Source organism: Gossypium hirsutum, chromosome A06 (genome assembly GCF_007990345.1).
Source record: "Gossypium hirsutum isolate 1008001.06 chromosome A06, Gossypium_hirsutum_v2.1, whole genome shotgun sequence".
Taxonomy (NCBI): Eukaryota; Viridiplantae; Streptophyta; class Magnoliopsida; order Malvales; family Malvaceae; genus Gossypium; species Gossypium hirsutum.
In genome coordinates, this window is record NC_053429.1 from 119,038,510 (window position 1) to 119,058,059 (window position 19,550).

The 19,550-nt window shown below is 35.1% G+C and overlaps 1 protein-coding gene and 1 long non-coding RNA gene across 2 annotated transcripts; both read right to left on the bottom strand.

Annotated features, from left to right (window-relative positions):
• Positions 1–2,568: 2,568 nt before the first annotated feature.
• LOC107962072 (protein PYRICULARIA ORYZAE RESISTANCE 21) lies at positions 2,569–4,204 on the bottom strand. The gene is made up of 3 exons (XM_016898310.2): positions 4,028–4,204; positions 3,667–3,748; positions 2,569–3,503 (listed from the first exon to the last, which is right to left on the bottom strand). The coding sequence occupies exons 1-3, from the start codon at positions 4,037–4,039 to the stop codon at positions 2,797–2,799; spliced, it is 801 nt and encodes a 266-aa protein (XP_016753799.2). The 5' UTR covers positions 4,040–4,204; the 3' UTR covers positions 2,569–2,796.
• A 13,614-nt stretch (positions 4,205–17,818) lies between these two features.
• LOC121230715 (uncharacterized) lies at positions 17,819–18,480 on the bottom strand. The gene is made up of 2 exons (XR_005928856.1): positions 18,345–18,480; positions 17,819–18,127 (listed from the first exon to the last, which is right to left on the bottom strand). It is a non-coding gene; the product is annotated as an uncharacterized lncRNA (long non-coding RNA).
• Between the last annotated feature and the right edge of the window lie 1,070 nt (positions 18,481–19,550).

Genomic DNA, 19,550 nt, shown 5'->3' on the forward strand with positions numbered 1-19,550 from the left:
CCCGAAGATCATTTTTTTAGCTCAATACCCGAACAAATATGTAATGATTCTAGATATATGCCGCATTTTAAGGTTAAATTTTAATTTTATATTATTATATTTTAATATTTTTGGTCAACTAAAAATATGCATGAGACTAATATGATTATTTGTTCAGGATTGCATACGTGCAATTGATGGTACTCATATTGCCACTATTCTTCCACCAAATGAACAAATTCCCTATATTGGAAGAAAAGGTATCCCGACTCAAAATGTTATGGCAATGTGTGATTTTAATATGTGTTTCACCTTTGTTATGGTTGGATGGGAAGGATCGACACATGACACTAGAATATTTCTTGATGCAATTTGAGATCCAAATACAAATTTCCTCACCCACCAAATGGTTAGATATTGCATTTATTTATTTCTTTCTTAAATAATAAAGTATAAGTTCTTTAATTGATGATTTTTATAAAAAAAATTCTTGAATTAATTGTTTGTTATATTATGACATGTAGGAAAATACTATCTTGTTGATTTTGGATATCCTCAAATGAAAGGTTATCTTGGACCATATAGAGGTCAGTGATATCATTTACCTGACTTTTGTAGAGGTAGACCGGTATCTGGTAAAGAAGAGATATTCAATCATTCACATTCATCATTACATAGTGTAATTGAACGAACTTTTGGTGTTTCGAAAAAAAAATGGGTCATTTTAAGGGATATGCCAAGTTATAGTTTTAAAAAGCAAACAATGATCGTTGTTGCTACAATGATGATACACAATTTTATCCGAAAACATGTCGGTCGAAATGATGTAGATTTTATGGAATACGAAGATATTAACGGGGCATATGGAATACGAAATTGTAAATGCTATTGTAAAATTTTTAGTATTTATATTTGATATATAAATATTATCCCTTTTTGAAACTTTAATGCAAATATATGTAATATTTTAATTTGTTAGGTTTATGTTTTCTATGTTATATTAATATCTAATATGAGTTATATATTCAAATTACATTTTAAAATAAAATAATACGAATGTGTTAAAATCATTAATTAAAAATAAAAAATTATTTTTAAAATAATACAATTGTGTCAATATCTTATTACAAATATTTAATGATTATATTTAAATATTTAAATATAGTTTATATATTCTAATTAAATTTAATAAATAATTAATATTAATTACTTAGAATTATTTAAAATTAATATTATATATTAAAATATTAAAAATAAGTTATAATAAATTATTTTTTATATTATTGCTAAAATATCATAATATTAATTAATTTAAACATTATTTAAATACATATTTGTTACTTTATAATATCATGTCTAAAATGAACATTTTATTTCTCAAAAATATTTTTTTGACAGCAATACTAAACACTCAAACTTTTCAAAAGTATTTTTCCACGGCACTTTTCACTCAAAAGCATTGCGAAACTATCTAAAGCTTGGCATCTCCCATTGACTTAATACTCGCCCGTTGTAGTGACTTCCATAAAGAGAGAAGAGTTCACCGTAGTAGCAAAATTGATAACCCTTTCGCTGAGTAATTTACCCACAAAGCAGAGATCGGAAGCTGCAATGAACTCCTCACAATTTGAAGTAATTCTTTATCTTCATTTTCTTAAATTGTTATATTCTGAAAGTCCAACTCCATAGTAGAAAAGAGAAACACGAAACAAAGAAAAAAAAACAAATTCTTGACCAAGCAAGATTAATGCAATCTTATACAAGAGAGAGAGAAGGGGGGAGGGGAAGAGAGGGAAGACTTGGTATAGGAATTTTTTTATTAACACTTTTTATGGAGCGCTCGATTAAATGCTGAAATGATGATGAAACAACAAGAGCAACTTCAGTTGAGAGTTTTGTCGTTAATAATGTTTAATTAAATTAAATAATTAAATCAGTCACATGAACCTAACTTCAGTCCCGGAGCAAATGTGTATGCCAAGTTAGTAGCAACTTGAAAGGAATTGGCCACTTAGGGTGGTGGGTGCTCACCACCGACAATGGGAAAGCGTACCACCTTTTTATTATTCCATTTCATACAAAGATGTATATGAATAACCATTCCCTCTATATCAATTCTAAGAAATCGTTTTCAATTCAATTAATTCGATATTTAATTAAATATTTTTTATCCGTTCAATTTTTTATTACTTTATAATATCTATCATCGTTTCAACCTTGGATGGATGTCAAGTCCCTTTCAGCATAATTTAATTTCATCATGTATTGTTGTAAGTAGGACAAAGTAGCTGATCACACGCCTTCCATCTCTTTCTACATATATCAGACCATTTGCATATACATACAATTTGTTGTAACTACGATAATTCTATAAAAACAGTTTGGAACAATTTTGATTTAGCTTTAAATTTTATAATATTATCTCCTCTCTTTAAAAAAATTGGGGGCCTGGCATGAAAGGTTTTAGGTGAGTAGAGGGTAGTGCCTTTTATTGAAACTTTTTAATTTAACGACTTCTAAGTACCTGGATCTGTATTCGGATCTACATTCCCAACACTAATAAAGTAATAAAAAAGGAAGCATAGAGACTTTTATTTAATTCTCATTTATTAATATTTGTAAGAAACTTTTTGTAAGCCTGTAATAACCCAACGCTTGGCCATCACCAACCTTATTTCATCTTCCTATATATGACCCCATTCAGAACAAGAAATGTACGTGCAATTATAAGTGACTGGATATTCAACAGAAACATGTAAAGAAATTATTGCCAGTGATGTCATGAATTCGTGAATTTGACGATGCGCTCGCGTTACCTTACATGATTGAGCAAGCATTTGGGTTTTCGTCGCTAAAACATTCACCGCGGCTCGTGTAACAGTAGCTATACCCGCCGCCGCCGCCCCAGCTGTCATAAACTGGCCTACCGTAAGTCCCGTAACATGGGCGTAGGGGTGGAGGTGGTCCACCATAATAGCAAGGCCCCCCACCAACGCCATGATAGCATTCCGTGCAACAGCATCCGATGGGGGGATAAGCCATTGGTGGTGGAGGACAAGGTTCTGGAACCTTTGGTGGTGGTGGTGGTGGTGGTTCTTTTGGTTTCTCAGGTTCCTTAGGCTTTTCGGGTTCTTTCGGCTTTTCGGGTTGTTTCGGTTTCTCGGGTTCTTTGGGTTTTTCGGGTTCTTTCGGCTTTTCGGGTTGTTTAGGTTTCCCGGGTTCTTTGGGTTTTTCGGGTTCTTTTGGTTTTTCTGGTGCTTTAGGCTTTTCGGGTTCTTTTGGTTTTTCTGGTACTTTAGGCTTCTCAGGTTCTTTGGGTTTTTCAGGTTCTTTGGGCTTTTCGGGTTCTTTAGGCTTCTCAGGCTCCTTGGGTTTGGGAGGAGGAGGTGGAGGTTTGATCTCAATGCTCTTGATTGATCCAGCACCCTTGCAACATATCTTGTCCCTCAGCTTCTCAGGATTGCAGCATACCACGGTAATGGTCACGGTGTTGGTTTTCTCATCGTATATCTGGTCTCGTATTTCTCTTGTTTGCAAAAACCCATCATCAAAAAATTATCAACTTAAACCAGTTCACACTTCATAGTCTTCAGCTCAATCATAAAATAAAATAAAAAACTACTTTGCAATTATTAAAATGCTAAACACACAAAGGACAAGCATAAAAATCAGGAAACGGGAACTCACGAGGGAATTTACACAGCACTTTCTTCACTTTCTTGTAGCATCGCCAGCACTGAAGGTCTACCTTCAGCACCATTACAGTCACCTACATCCGTACACGCACACATGTAAAGTTATAAATTATTATGTATCTTGTGAATGATGGAAGTCAGAGAGATTAAATAATTCCATATATCATCATTAGCAAACAAAACAAGGGAAATAAATAGGAAAGTACAACAAGATTCAGGTTCTGGAATGGAAGGATCAAGAAATATCAAAAAGATCACAAAAAAAAAGCAATTTACAGTGAAAAAAAACAATGATAAGAACGAAATGGGTATTAGGAGTTGAGAACTCAAAAAGAGATAAGATTATAAGAAACCTTCTCGGCCATGGCTTAGAACTGAGAGACCTCAGATCTGAACAAAGAAGAAAGAAGAAGCAAAGGAAGGGCGATGAAATGAAGAACCAATATTTGAAAGCGAAAGAGAGCAAAGCGAGATCGAGGATTGAAGAGAGCCTTGTAATTTAAGCTTCCAATTATTCTATTAAAAGGTAAGGCAGGCAGACTAGGCCCTAGTAAAGCCCAATTAATAGTGGACACGTGGAATTTGAGTAGAACTTCAACAGATGGGGTTGCTTTTTGATTGCTGACTCTACAATCTTTCCTCTTTCTTTCTGGATGCGACGGCTGGCGCTAATGCAGTCAGCTAGTTTAACATTTCTGGACTAATTTTGAGTAGGGGGGAAATTGTGATTTAAATAATTAAATTAATTTTTAAAGATTTTGTAAGTATAATTTCTGTATAAATTTAATATATATCCCATCAAATTAGATCACTCAATATAAATACAATGAATTAAAATTTAAAATGTATTAAAAAAATAAAATTTAAACTTAAATCAAAACAAAATATATTTGGAAGGCAAGTGAAATTTAAAGGTCAAATTGTACTATTAGACCATTTATTATTTTTTAAAATAATACAAATATGTTAATATTTAATTACAAATATTTAATAGTTATATTTAAACATATAACTTATAATTTATATATTTTAACTAAAATTTATATATAATTAATATTTATTGCTTAAAAATATTTAAAATTTATAATTCACATATTAAAATATTAATAAAAAATTTATAATAAATTATTATTATATTCTTATTAAAATATAATAATATTAATTAATTTGAACATTATTTAAATGTATATTTGTTGCTTAATAATACCATGTCTAAAATAAACATTTTATTTCTTAAAAGTACTTTTTTGACAGCAATACTAAATACTCAAATCTTAAATCAAACTTTCAAAAGTACTTCTTAAAAACACTTTTCCAGAGCAATTTTCAAAAGTATTGCTAAAACTAACTCTTAGTTCACATTCATCAATTAGATCATTCTCGGTGGCTATATATTTTTTTAAATTTCGAATTTTTAAACTTAATGTAAACGAAAATCGTTAAATATATTAACTGATTATTTGCAAGTAATATGTGAAAATAACAAACAAACAAAACTTAACTTATTGAATTTAATAATTATCATTTGATAAGGACTATTTAAATTCGAAAAACATAAAATCGAAAATGACCAAATTAAAATACAAATATTAAATTTATAACTTATACAAAATACAAAAATAATAAAATTTGACCAAATTTAAACCCAGAGAAAACTAATGAGGCATGGTTGAACATTAAAAGTTGTAGACTCTCTTTTTTACCAACATTATTGTACAAGCCCAATCTGAACCCTTCCCAAACCCATTACAAGACAACCCACTAGCCTAACCCAATCAGCCCAATTGGCATAGCCCAAACGGCCCAATAAGCCCAACCGGCCCCAAACCCAGTCAGACTAGGGCAGAAACCCTAGCCCCCTGTTGTGCCGCACCTGCTCCTGGCCGCCTCACCTGCCCTCTGTTCACAGCCGTCCCATAGCCATCTCTCCTCCACCTGCTCCCATCACCTCCTTGAACACCTGCAAACATGACGGAAGCAGCAACAGAAACAGAAACGCAGCAAACAGTAACAAAACAACAATAGGACTTTGTATAATCGGCTATAAAGAGCCATTCATTTTCAATGTAAAAAGGGGGGTTCGGCCTCGATTTTTATAAAAGAACAAAAAGAAAAAGGTTGAACATTTTTTGCTCAATTTTATCTTTTCTTTTGCTTACTGTTTTTATTTCTTTCAAGTTTATTTTTTTATTTTTAACTTGAAAACATAAAAAAAATAATAAAGGAGAAGGCTTTTTACCTTTTTACCTGCACCGCGCCGGACGTGGAGGAAGGCGAGCGGTTTCGCCCTTTTTCGGGTCTTTGGCCTTTGTTTCACGAGATTCGGCCCCAGATCCGTGCCTAAGAGGCACTCAGCTTTGAACTAGGATCAAAAAGATCTGATTTTGAGACGTCGGCCACCGCACGCGGCGGTGCTACGCCGGAGGCCGGGCCGGACCGGTGGCCGGATTCTGGGGAAGAAGATGAGAGAGGAGAGAGTTTTGAAATTTTATTTTTTAAAATAGAAGGGCTGAATGGATTTTTTCAGAAAATTTGGGCTTAAATGCTGATATAAAACGGCGCCGTTTTGCTATGGCCTGACCCGCGTGTCGACCCGACCCGCCTAGAGGATCCGCGTGTTTTCGACGGAAGGGCTAATTGCATCTTTAGCCCTTCCGCTTTTAAATAATCTTGCAATCTGTTTTTTTTTGTTTTTTTAAATTCGCCCTGAAATCTATTCTGATTTACAATTTGGTCCAACCTGAAGCGCAGTGTTTTGGTGAGCGGGAATATTTCCCATTTTGGTCCCTCCATTTTTACTCGTGTTGCATTTGGGCCCTAATTTGCTTTTTTTAAATTTGGCTCTTAAATTTTACTTTTCTCTCGATTTAGTCCCTTTTGTTTTTTTATTTTCGATTTTGCCCCGTGTTGTGCTTTTACTTCAATCTAGTCCCTTTTTAACACTCTTATTATTTTCTTCATTATTTTAGCGTATTATTATTTATTATTATTATTATTGCTTTTATATATATAGGAGTATATATTTTTTATATTTTTATATATTTATATACATACTTTTTATATTTTATGATAGTTATATACGTATATACGTATATGTGTACATATTTACTTATATATATATATTTTATAATGCATATATGCATATATTTTTCTTGTTTTTATAAATTAACGTACATACTTATATTTTACATATCTTTGTATTTTATAATCTATATACATATACATGTAAATACTTATATTTTTATATCTTATAATTCATATATATTTTTTTCATTTTTTTATAATTTTATGTATATACATACTATACATATTTCCCTTAAATATACATGTACATATACATGTTCATATTTTATAAATTTCATCTATTTTCCTTTATTGTTTTGTATGATCATTTACTATGTATTTATATGTCTATTTTTTATGCTTCAGTTTATTTATTTATTTATTTATTTGCTATGGAATGTATGATTTATTTATTATTCGTTTTGTTCATTTTTTTATTTACATAATCATGTTTATTATTCCGCCATGCACATGAATATCATATTTTAAAAAAAGGGAAATGTTTCCAAATAAGGCAATATTTTGCGTTTGGAAATTCGAGGAACGTGCCCTAAGGTACTGGGTTTCGATTTCTCGTTCGACCAAATAGCTAAATATCCTTTTGAAAACTTTTCAAAAATAAGGCAATGTTTTGCGTTTGGAAATTCGAGGAACGTGCCCTAAGGTACTGGGTTTCGATTTCTCATTTAACCAAATTGTCAAATATCCTATTGAATTTAAACTCATGCCATTCGAATTTTTTTTTTTAAAAAAAGGATCGTATTTTAAATTTCTTTAAAGTTTTCAATGTTCGACACTAAGACATCAGGTAATCGGCTAGGTACCAATTTTGGGCGTTACGGGGGTGCTAATCCTTCCCCGTACGTAACCGACTCCCGAACCCGTTTTCTAAATTTCGCAGACCAAAATTGTTGTTTTAATAAAATCCACTCGTTTATTAAAAGCAACTACTTTTCAAGGTGATCCAATCACACCTTAATAAAAGATTGGTGGCGACTCCCGTTTTCATTTTCAAAATCCAAGTCGACCCCGTTTTCATCCAAAAAATGGTGTCAACAGCTTGGCGACTCCGCTGGGGACATAAAATTAGAGAGTCAAGCCATGAGTTGATTATTTCTTGTCTTTTTGTCGAAAGTTGAAAATTTGGTTTAAATATACGATCCTCTCATTGCATTTCATTTGTTTTGAGTTATAGTTTTTATCATGTTTTGTATTCTAAAATTTTTATATCTCTGCACATTGCATTGCATGACCGTTGGTCACACCCTTTTTAAGTGGGAGTGAGAAGCTACGCCTTCGTGAGGTTTTCACCTCCGCATGGGATAGTGAATCGCTTTCGGGATACATCCGTACCTATGTCTTCGTGAGATTTTCATCTCCGCATGGCCATAGGGAAATGTATTCCCCTGAACTGAACTCAGTCGTATGAGCCTATAATGGGTGAGGATCGAGGAATCTGCTGGTTCGGGTACCCTTACTTTAGAACCAACCCTCATATAGTAGACTTAGGAACTTAACCTAGGTAGAGCCACTCCAAACCCCTAGTATCTACCCGATTAGGTACTTTTTGTTTTCTGTGCTTGCTTATGTTTTGTACTAACCCTTCTCGTTGTGTTTTGATTATGATTGCATTACATTGCGTTTGCATATTAGGAAAGAGATATGGATTCAAATCCAATTACTAAATTAGAAAGCTTGTCATGGAATACGAATTCCTTGATAAAGTGGAAAACAATACGACTTCCCAAACATATTCTGAGAAACACAAGAATGGCGATGGAAGAGTTCGTGACCTTGCTTGGTGGCCTGGGGATTCGAGACGATTGTCCAAAAGCCTTCAACAAGCTGACGAGCCTTATGAAGATGGGCAGATGATGGATCGCGACCAAGATCAAGAAAATGAGCTAGCAATAGCATCTATTGGTGAGATTACCTCAAACATGCGGATGAAGAAAAAATCGATGTTGTTTCTTGGAATATGAGGGTGAGGTCGTACATGTATCCGTTTTATGTAAGGGAATTTGCTTTCTAGAAAAGTTTCCTAAATGTAATTGAATCAGAATCAACGTCTCTTTAGGCATTCATTTCATGCATCTGCATTACATTGCATCATATGCATTAGATTTTCACGAAGTGACCCTAATTATGTAAAATTATTTCAGCTAATCTGGAAAACCAATCAACCAAACATCCTTACGGTACTCGTCGCAAAGCCAAAGAAATGGATCAAAGATTAGAGAAACTGGAGCAAACGCAAAAAGAGATGCAAGACCAGTTACAGGTGCAAATGAAAGAACATATGGAAAAGATCCAGAAAGACATGGCACAAAAGATGAAGGAGTCTCAGGATAAACTAATGACTAAATTGACGCAATTAATAACTAAGGGAGTGGATAAAGGGAAAAACCCTGTGGTTTGCGATGAAGAAGGAAACAATGATGAGCCACTTTTTTCTCCAGGATACACGCCTTCGCAAGCGCAAATTCAGATTGAACCACATCCACGGAGATCTTCTGTTTCGATTAGACCTCAGCACTTTCAAGGCGACGCTTCAATACCGAAGAACCTTCAGGTCAGATCTGGTTCTAGTCCTGACGATAATCTGGTTGTCCCGGACTTCGATGAAGTAGCGGAGAAAGACAAGATGAAGGAGGAGTTACCAAAGCAGTTTGAGGAGAAATGGAAATGGATTGAAGAAAAGTTTAGGGCGATAGAAAGTATCGACGGCTATCGTGGAATAGATGCGAAAGATCTGAGTTTAGTTCCGGATTTGGTACTTCCTTACAAATTTAAGATGCCGGAATTCGAGAAATATAATGGGACCAGCTGCCCAGAAGCTCATATTACTATGTTCTGTAGGCGTATGGCTGGATACGTCAACAACGACCAACTGCTCATACACTGCTTTCAAGATAGCCTCACAGGGGCAGCGTCTAAGTGGTACAATCAATTGACGCGTATCCAGATTAGTTCTTGGAGGGATTTAGCACAAGCCTTTATGAAACAATACAGTCATGTAGCTGATATGGTCCTTGACAGAATTACCCTTCAAAATATGGAGAAAAAGCCTAATGAAAGTTTTAGGCAATACGCACAAAGGTGGAGGGAGGTCGCTATCCAGGTTCAGCCGCCACTCCTAGAGAAAGAAATGACGATGCTCTTCATCCACACATTGAAGGCCCCGTTCATCACTCACATGTTGGGAAGTGCTTCGATGAGTTTTTTAGACATAGTCATGAGCGGTGAAATGATTGAAAGTGCCGTGAGAAGTGGAAAGATTGATGCTGGGGAAAATAATAGAAGGTCAGACTTAAAGAAGAAGGAAAATGATGTGAGCAATGTCAACACTTACAACAAATCGATTACACAGCCAAGAAAGGTGACTGCTAGTCAGCAAGGTTCATCTAGACAAGAAATTAGTGTGAAACAAGGTACTGAGAACCTCCAGTTCACGCCAATCCCGATGTCGTATAACGAGCTGTATCAAAAGTTATTCGATGCACGCATTGTTTCTCCTTTCTACTCAAAACCTCCACAGCCACCGTACCCCAAATGGCACGATGCGAATGCACATTGCGAATATCATGCGGGAAATACGGGGCATTCCATAGAGAACTGCATAACCTTCAAGAAACTGGTTGAAAAGCTCATCAACATGGGTGTCGTCAAGTTTGGTGACTCATCTAATGCAGAAAATTCGCCACCCAATCGTGATTAACAATGGGGTGAACGCAATATATGAGAAAGTGTTGGGAAGTTTTCACATCAATACCATATATGAAGGCATAATTGAAAAGGGATCTTGTTAGATGTCCGCCCTTATAAACCTGGAGTGTTCCAAGCAATGGGCTTGTAGAAGAAATCCCTGTAGTTTTTAGAGCTTATTTAGAGTAATGTTCAGAACATTTTTGCTGTTTTTAGCCTGAAGCGATAGAAATTCCTTTGTGAAATAGGCTAATGTCTGAACGTTATTATTCTAATAAAATACATCCTTGCGTTCCTTTTTTGAGCCAATATTCTTTCATTCTTTTTGATTATTTCATTCTGTTGGATTTTCTTCCACAACATTCATTCATAATCATATTGCAAATAATCATTCATAAATTTATACATTCTTTTGTATATTCCTCGGTGCTTATTATGAGTCCTCAGATATCAATAACATGAATGAAACTGCTGCAAACTCAGATTTTCCACTTGAGTGAGGCATGTGTTTAGAGGGATCTTACGACTTTGAAGATGACACAGATCGTAGCTTATCTCCAAACTTGTTGAGGATGGTAGAACAAAAGGATAAACAGATCCTACCTCTCAGTGAATCATTAGAAATTGTGAGCTTGATGAAGACTAGAATTGACCTGCCTACAGAGACGAAAAATTCAAAGATGTCTTTGTATGATCATACCAGGGTATGCCTCGATTCTTATAATAAAACTTGCACAACAGCACGATGTCAGAAATTTACAGTGCGAACGATGCAATTCTTTGCCGAGGCAATGCCTCTCTCGTTGAGTCAGCATAGCTTTACCCATTTGAAGTTGAAGTTTCCATCCCTTCAAGATGTTGTTGGATTTTATCCTGAGATCCAAATTTTTCTGTCGTAGTTGCGTCCCAAAAGGGCTCTATGAAAGAAATCTGGTACCAAAGAAGGTTTCTCACATACAAGATAAAAGTGGAAGATCTTATGTGGAAGACTTTAGAATAACATTGATTCTGGTCGAAAAGCATGACCAGAACTTGCCTAATCTCATGAATTCAAAAAATCAAAAAATCAAAAAATCAAAGTCAAAATAGGAAAAAAGAAAAAAGGAGAGGCCAAGGCGAAAACCCGCAAAGGGCGCTTTGACCAAAGGTGGATCTGAGTTGAAAACCCGAAAAAGGACGACTCAAATTTTGAGCACAATGGGGCATGGACATCACCATTATCGAAGACTTCTAATGGGCATTGTTTCATTTTGAGAGGCTACTTCATGAGCTAAAGTCATTGTATACCGATACAGAATTTTAGAGAAGAGAGTATTGGAGAATGCATTGAGGTTAAACAATAGCACGATAGTTGAAGTCTCAAATTAGCTCAGAAGTGGACACCACGATTCGTCACTGAAGTTCCTAGAGTTGAACATCAAAAATTGAAGGAAAATGACTGAGACTTACGAGGATTGACGTGAGAAATTACCATTTACCCTCATTGTTTGTCGAACATCGGTACTGGGGCAACACTTCTCTTTTTGGTTTACAGGATTGAGGTAGTTCTACCTATTAGAATCCCCTCATTGCTTGTTGAAGGGATCCAATCGCAATGTGATCAGTTGGCCCTAGGAGAAGGGTTAAAAGCTATTCATCAGGGTCAGATGTACCATAAATAAATAATATGAGCCCATAATAAACATGCTCGTCTCAGAGAATTCCACAAGAGGGCTGGATGTTGAAAAAGATTCTTCCTTAACGAAAGGATTCTAAAGGGAAATGAATGCCAAACTAGGAAAGTCCCTATGTTGTAAAGAAGACCATTTTTAGAAGAGCACTGATCCTGAGTGAGATTGCTAATCCTATAAACTCGGATCCAGTCTAGAAACACTTCGTTTAAAGAAGAAGGAAGGACCAAGGAAAACCTGCAAAAGGGCACTTTGATTCAAAAAAAAAAGAGGAAGAAGAAGAAGAAGATGAAAAAAATGAAAAATGAAAAAGTAAAAATGGAGAGGCTAAGGGGAAAACCCGCAAAGGGCACCTTAGGCCAAAGGGGATTTGAGTTGAAAACCCGAAAGGGGCGGCTCAAATACTGATCAAAATGGGGCAGGAGGTGATATAAGCTGCTCAAGTTTTGTTCATATTGAGGCATGTGTTGATCTTGCCATGCCTGAATCAACAGGAAAGGATAGGCGACATCTTGAGGGCATCGACAGAGCATTGTAGATCTCCTAAACACATGTCCAACTCAAAAGGGTCTTCAGAAAGTTTGTATAGAGAAGTTCAAGCTGTGATATCTGGGGCACCCAATTCTCATGTTATTTGTTGTTCTCGGAATACTTTTTCTTTCTTTCCAAGATATACATTCCCAATTAATTCTTTTGTTGTCCTTCTTCACTATTTTCGATAATTTGTTCTTTCGAGCTATGCTCAGAACCAACTTTATTCTTATCCATTGTTATGACCTTTTTTGCAAGCATTGGAATAATGATTAATGGACCAATAAAACTTTCACAAAGGAAGTTTTGCATATTACTCTGAAAAGTTTCTAAATAATACAGGAACCTGAAACAGGACTATTGTTTAGAACATGCCAAATTTGAAGGTTGGAAATTTGAGAAGGAAGAGTCTAAGTTTGGACTTTCTCTTTGGATTTTGTTGACAAATGCATTGATTGAACAAAAGGACAAGATGTCGTGTCAATGAAAAGCTTAAATAAATAAGCAAGCAATGATCACTAGGCAATAGGAAGAGGTTACCTCGGAGAAGAGAGCCTTCATTTGTGCATGAGTCTTTGAAACGACACCCTGGAAATGGTGTAAGGGGGACTAGAAAGATTAAGATCCTATATCCTTAAATTGTTATAAAAGAGGATTGAGGAAAAACCATATTTCTACCCTTGGATTGTAGAGGGAGAATGATGGTACAAATTTTGTGCCCTAATAGATTAAACTTTAAGGTTTACAGTGGGGGGCAACCAGATTAAGTGTTTCTTTGGATATACCAGACGAGCAAAAAGGCGTTGTAGTACGTCAGTGATAAAACCTTAATAAGTTTTTACGTGATGTTAACCTAAGCATTAAGGAATCATCTTCATGACATTTTGCATTCATTCAAATGTCATTCATACATATCTAGTTAGGAGCATTTGATTCATTCTGATTATGTCATCCTAATCACTAGGCACAATTAGGTTCATAAAATAGAACATACAGGTCATGTTCCCCAAGGGACAGATCAATGAAGTTACAGATCTTGCCTTCCTGCATTGACAGCGAAGCAGATCGAAGACACAAACCTTGCCTCTTTCGGTTGTGATGGAGCTGGTTGAAGACAAAAGATCTTGCTTTTCTGCATTGACAGCGAAACAGATCGAAGACACAAACCTTGCCTCTTTCGGTTGTGATAGAGCTGGTTGAAGACAAAAGATCTTGCCTTCCTACATTGACAGCGAAGCAGATCGAAGACACAAACCTTGCCTCTTTCGGTTGTGATAGAGCTGGTTGAAGACAAAAGATCTTGCCTTCCTACATTAACAGCGAAGCATATCGAAAACAAAGCCTTGCGTCCATCGATTGCAGTGGAGCTAGTTAAAGAAGCAGATCTTGCCTTCCTGCATTAACAGCAAAGCAGATCAAAAACAAAGTCTTGCCTCCATCGGTTGCATTGGAGCTGGTTAAAGGTTACAGATTTTGTCTCCCTAAGCAGTAGCGGAGCAGATCAAAGACAGTAAATCTTATCTTCAAGTGTAAGGAAGTGGATTCAAACCATAAGCCCTATATCCCTGACCTGTAGGGGAATAGGTTGGAAATTACAGATCTTGTCCCCCTGAAGTCACAGTGGGGCAAACTAAAGCAAGAGATCTTATCTCCCTGAGATTACAGCGGAGCAGATCAAGGATAGTAATCCTATCTCCTTGAGATTACAATGGAGCGGATTAAAGGATTTTATCTCTCTGAAGTTACAGTAGAGAAGATCACGTTAGGTCTTATCTCCCTGAGATTACAGTGGAACAGACCAAAGAATTTCAGATCTTATCTCCCTGAGATTACAGCGGAGCAGATCGAAGACACTATCCTATCTCCCCGAAGTTACAGTGGAGTGGATTAAAGGGTCTTATCTCTCTGAGGTTACAGCAGAGTAGATCGCATCAAGTCTTATTTCCCTGAAGATGCAGCGGAACAGACTGAAAACAATAAGGCGTGTCTCCCTAAAGTTGTAGCGGAGCGGACAGAAGATAGTGATTCTTATCATGTCTAATCTTATTCCCCTAAAGTTGTAGTGGAATAGATGGAAGCGAAGTCACAAACCTTGTCTCTCTGAAGTTGCAGTAAAGCAGGTTGGAGTCACGAAACTTATCCCCCTGAAGTTGTAGTGGGGTAAGTTGAAGATATGAGTCCGATCTCCCTGAAGTTGCAGTGGAGCGGGTCAAATGATGGACCTTACCCCCTGAAGTTACAACAAAATGGATTGAAGCCACAAGTCATATCTCTTCTTGAAATTGCAGAGGAGAGGATCGACGCAACAAGACAAAGTGGATTGAAATGAAGCTACCTGAAGAAGAAAAGCACCAAGAAGTCGAGACTCGACGAGACCGGGCGAAATTGGGCTTTCTTAGTCTTTGCTCTGTTATCGTTACACGACAACGAGCAAAGAGGGGCAGCTGTACAAGCCCAATCTGAACCCTTCCCAAACCCATTACAAGACAACCCACTAGCCTAACCCAATCAGCCCAATTGGCAGAGCCCAAACGGCCCAATAAGCCCAACCGGCCCCAAACCCAGTCAGACTAGGGCAGAAACCCTAGCCCCCTGTTGTGCCGCACCTGCTCCTGGCCGCCTCACCTGCCCTCTGTTCACAGCCGTCCCATAGCCATCTCTCCTCCACCTGCTCCCATCACCTCCTTGAACACCTGCAAACATGACGGAAGCAGCAACAGAAACAGAAACGCAGCAAACAGTAACAAAACAACAATAGGACTTTGTATAATCGGCTATAAAGAGCCATTCATTTTCAATGTAAAAAGGGGGGGTTCGGCCTCGATTTTTATAAAAGAACAAAAAGAAAAAGGTTGAACATTTTTTGCTCAATTTTATCTTTTCTTTTGCTTACTGTTTTTATTTCTTTCAAGTTTATTTTTTTATTTTTAACTTGAAAACATAAAAAAAAATAATAAAGGAGAAGGCTTTTTACCTTTTTACCTGCACCGCGCCGGACGTGGAGGAAGGCGAGCGGTTTCGCCCTTTTTCAGGTCTTTGGCCTTTGTTTCACGAGATTCGGCCCCAGATCCGTGCCTAAGAGGCACTCAGCTTTGAACTAGGATCAAAAAGATCTAATTTTGAGACGTCGGCCACCGCACGCGGCGGTGCTACGCCAGAGGCCGGGCCGGACCGGTGGCCGGATTCTGGGGAAGAAGATGAGAGAGGAGAGAGTTTTGAAATTTTATTTTTTAAAATAGAAGGGCTGAATGGATTTTTTCAGAAAATTTGGGCTTAAATGCTGATATAAAACGGCGCCGTTTTGATATGGCCTGACCCGCGTGTCGACCCGACCCGCCTAGAGGATCCGCGTGTTTTCGACGGAAGGGCTAATTGCATCTTTAGCCCTTCCGCTTTTAAATAATCTTGCAATCTGTTTTTTTTTGTTTTTTTAAATTCGCCCTGAAATCTATTCTGATTTACAATTTGGTCCAACCTGAAGCGCAGTGTTTTGGTGAGCGGGAATATTTCCCATTTTGGTCCCTCCATTTTTACTCGTGTTGCATTTGGGCCCTAATTTGCTTTTTTTAAATTTGGCTCTTAAATTTTACTTTTCTCTCGATTTAGTCCCTTTTGTTTTTTTATTTTCGATTTTGCCCCGTGTTGTGCTTTTACTTCGATCTAGTCCCTTTTTAACACTCTTATTATTTTCTTCATTATTTTAGCGTATTATTATTTATTATTATTATTATTGCTTTTATATATATAGGAGTATATATTTTTTATATTTTTATATATTTATATACATACTTTTTATATTTTATGATAGTTATATACGTATATACGTATATGTGTACATATTTACTTATATATATATATATATTTTATAATGCATATATGCATATATTTTTCTTGTTTTTATAAATTAACGTACACACTTATATTTTACATATCTTTGTATTTTATAATCTATATACATATACATGTAAATACTTATATTTTTATATCTTATAATTCATATATATTTTTTTCATTTTTTTATAATTTTATGTATATACATACTATACATATTTCCCTTAAATATACATGTACATATACATGTTCATATTTTATAATTTTCATCTATTTTCCTTTATTGTTTTGTATGATCATTTACTATGTATTTATATGTCTATTTTTTATGCTTCAGTTTATTTATTTATTTATTTATTTGCTATGGAATGTATGATTTATTTATTATTCGTTTTGTTCATTTTTTTATTTACATAATCATGTTTATTATTCCGCCATGCACATGAATATCATATTTTAAAAAAAGGGAAATGTTTCCAAATAAGGCAATATTTTGCGTTTGGAAATTCGAGGAACGTGCCCTAAGGTACTGGGTTTCGATTTCTCGTTCGACCAAATAGCTAAATATCCTTTTGAAAACTTTTCAAAAATAAGGCAATGTTTTGCGTTTGGAAATTCGAGGAACGTGCCCTAAGGTACTGGGTTTCGATTTCTCATTTAACCAAATTGTCAAATATCCTATTGAATTTAAACTCATGCCATTCGAATTTTTTTTTTTAAAAAAAAGGATCGTATTTTAAATTTCTTTAAAGTTTTCAATGTTCGACACTAAGACATCAGGTAATCGGCTAGGTACCAATTTTGGGCGTTACGGGGGTGCTAATCCTTCCCCGTACGTAACCGACTCCCGAACCCGTTTTCTAAATTTCGCAGACCAAAATTGTTGTTTTAATAAAATCCACTCGTTTATTAAAAGCAACTACTTTTCAAGGTGATCCAATCACACCTTAATAAAAGATTGGTGGCGACTCCCGTTTTCATTTTCAAAATCCAAGTCGACCCCGTTTTCATCCAAAAAATGGTGTCAACAATTATACCAAAGTTTCATTGACAACTGATGTGCTTCAAATTGTCAAAGTAATTAAATTATTTGATAGACTGGGCCGAGTTTAGACAAAAATAGGTGCAAATATGGGGGATGAGGTTGCAGGTCCAGATGCACACACGAGTAACAAGAAGCCCATTGGGGTTGCATCCATTCTTCTGGTTAACAATTTATAGTAATAAATGAGATAATGTGATAGTTTTTATCCTCTGCTCTCCCTTCATGGAATTGGGACTCTTTTTTGATGAATGAAATTCTTGACTTATCATAATAATTTACAAACGGAAGGAGCTAAAATCGGCAGCAAACTTGATCCGACTCAAGGTTTTTTATTTTTGGGTAAACAAAATATTTGTAGCCTCAACGTCGAATTTTAGGTCGGCTAATACATTACAGACTGAGGTCCAAGATTTTGGTGATGAAGCCATGTCTCGTGTCATTGCAACCCTTGCCTATGTATTCGTCATTGACAGTAGCGGAGCCCCGAGAGAGGGGGTTGGCAGATACCGACCCCCTCCAAAAAAAAAACAAACAAAAACTTCTTTTAGCTTCGCCCTTGTCGATTGATGTCCATAATCTTTGTAGAGGAGTCATTACTTTTTTAGTATCTAGAATCAAAATGTATAGTCATTATAAATTAATCAAAAGTTCATAAACAATGAAAAATTATATTTCATACAAAAATAAAACCCCAAATTAGATTATCCAAATAAAAGAGAGAATTCATAGAAAAAGCAAAGCTAAACATATTTAGGAAGTGTTGGTATATATTCATCAATCTAACGAATCAAGAATACAAGTTAAATAGTTTAAGGTGTGTTGTACATTGTCCTTAAAAATATTTTGCCGTATAATGTGCCCATAAGATTCAACAAACTCTTCTATTATAAAACGATAACATGAATTAATCATAGATTATAATAGAAAACATTTACTAAACTCAAAAGGAGGAGGAGAAAAACGAGGGGAGAATGATATACTTTTTTAGATGTATTTAAAGTGAAAATGAGTCATAAGAGTTTTACCGGCAAAAAATAGTAAAGTGAAATGGATTTGACTTTGTTAAAAATAGTTAAAAAAAGGTTCAACGAATTTGGACTTGGCTAAATATAGCTTCAGTCAGTTAAACTATTTTTATCTTGGCTAAATACAGGTGTTACTAGTTAAATAGTTTTTTCTTAAACCCTAACAATTTTGAAAATGAGTGATTAAGGACAATTAATAGTGGCGTTACTATTTTCCATCCATTTTACATAATATCGATTAGTATAATAAAAAATTTGGCCCTCAAGATTTAAATATTTTGTTAATTTATTCCTGATTCTAATAAATTAAACTAGTTTAGCCTTCAATATTTACATATTTTATCAAATTCATCATGTTTCTAGAAAAACATATGAAAAAGTAAATAAATAAATATTTTTTAGAAAATCTAAAAATTTAAAAAGAATATATAAAAATAATTTAAACTTCCTAAAATATATACGATGTATTAAAGGGTCAATCATATTGTGCCATGTGTATTAAAAAATATTTAATCTAATTTTTTATTTTCTTTTAAATTTTTTAATTAAAAAATAAATAAATTTAATTAATTAATTAACCTTTTCAATTTTATTTCTTTCCTTTTAATCTTTCTTCCTTCCTCCTCTTTCTTCTAGCTTCATCACCATCATCGTCACCATTAGGGTGAGTATTCGATCGAGTCGAGTCAAATCGAGTAAAAAAATTTCAAGTTAATCGAGTTGACGAATCCTATTTTATCAATTGAACTCAATTTGAATTTTTTTTAATCGAGTTGAAAAATTTCAAGTCGAGTCGAGTAACGAATCTTATTATTTATACTTAATGTTGCATTTACATGGACTGATTATTTTACTAGTAGACGAAGTACAATCTTTTAGATTAATTTTGAGTAAAGGAAAAAGGGAAAGTGGGGCGATTCAAGAAGGAAAGTAAGACTACTAGGTAAATATTTATTAAAACAGCGTAGTTTTGCCTTTTAACTTGATAGTTTTGACTTTTAATTTT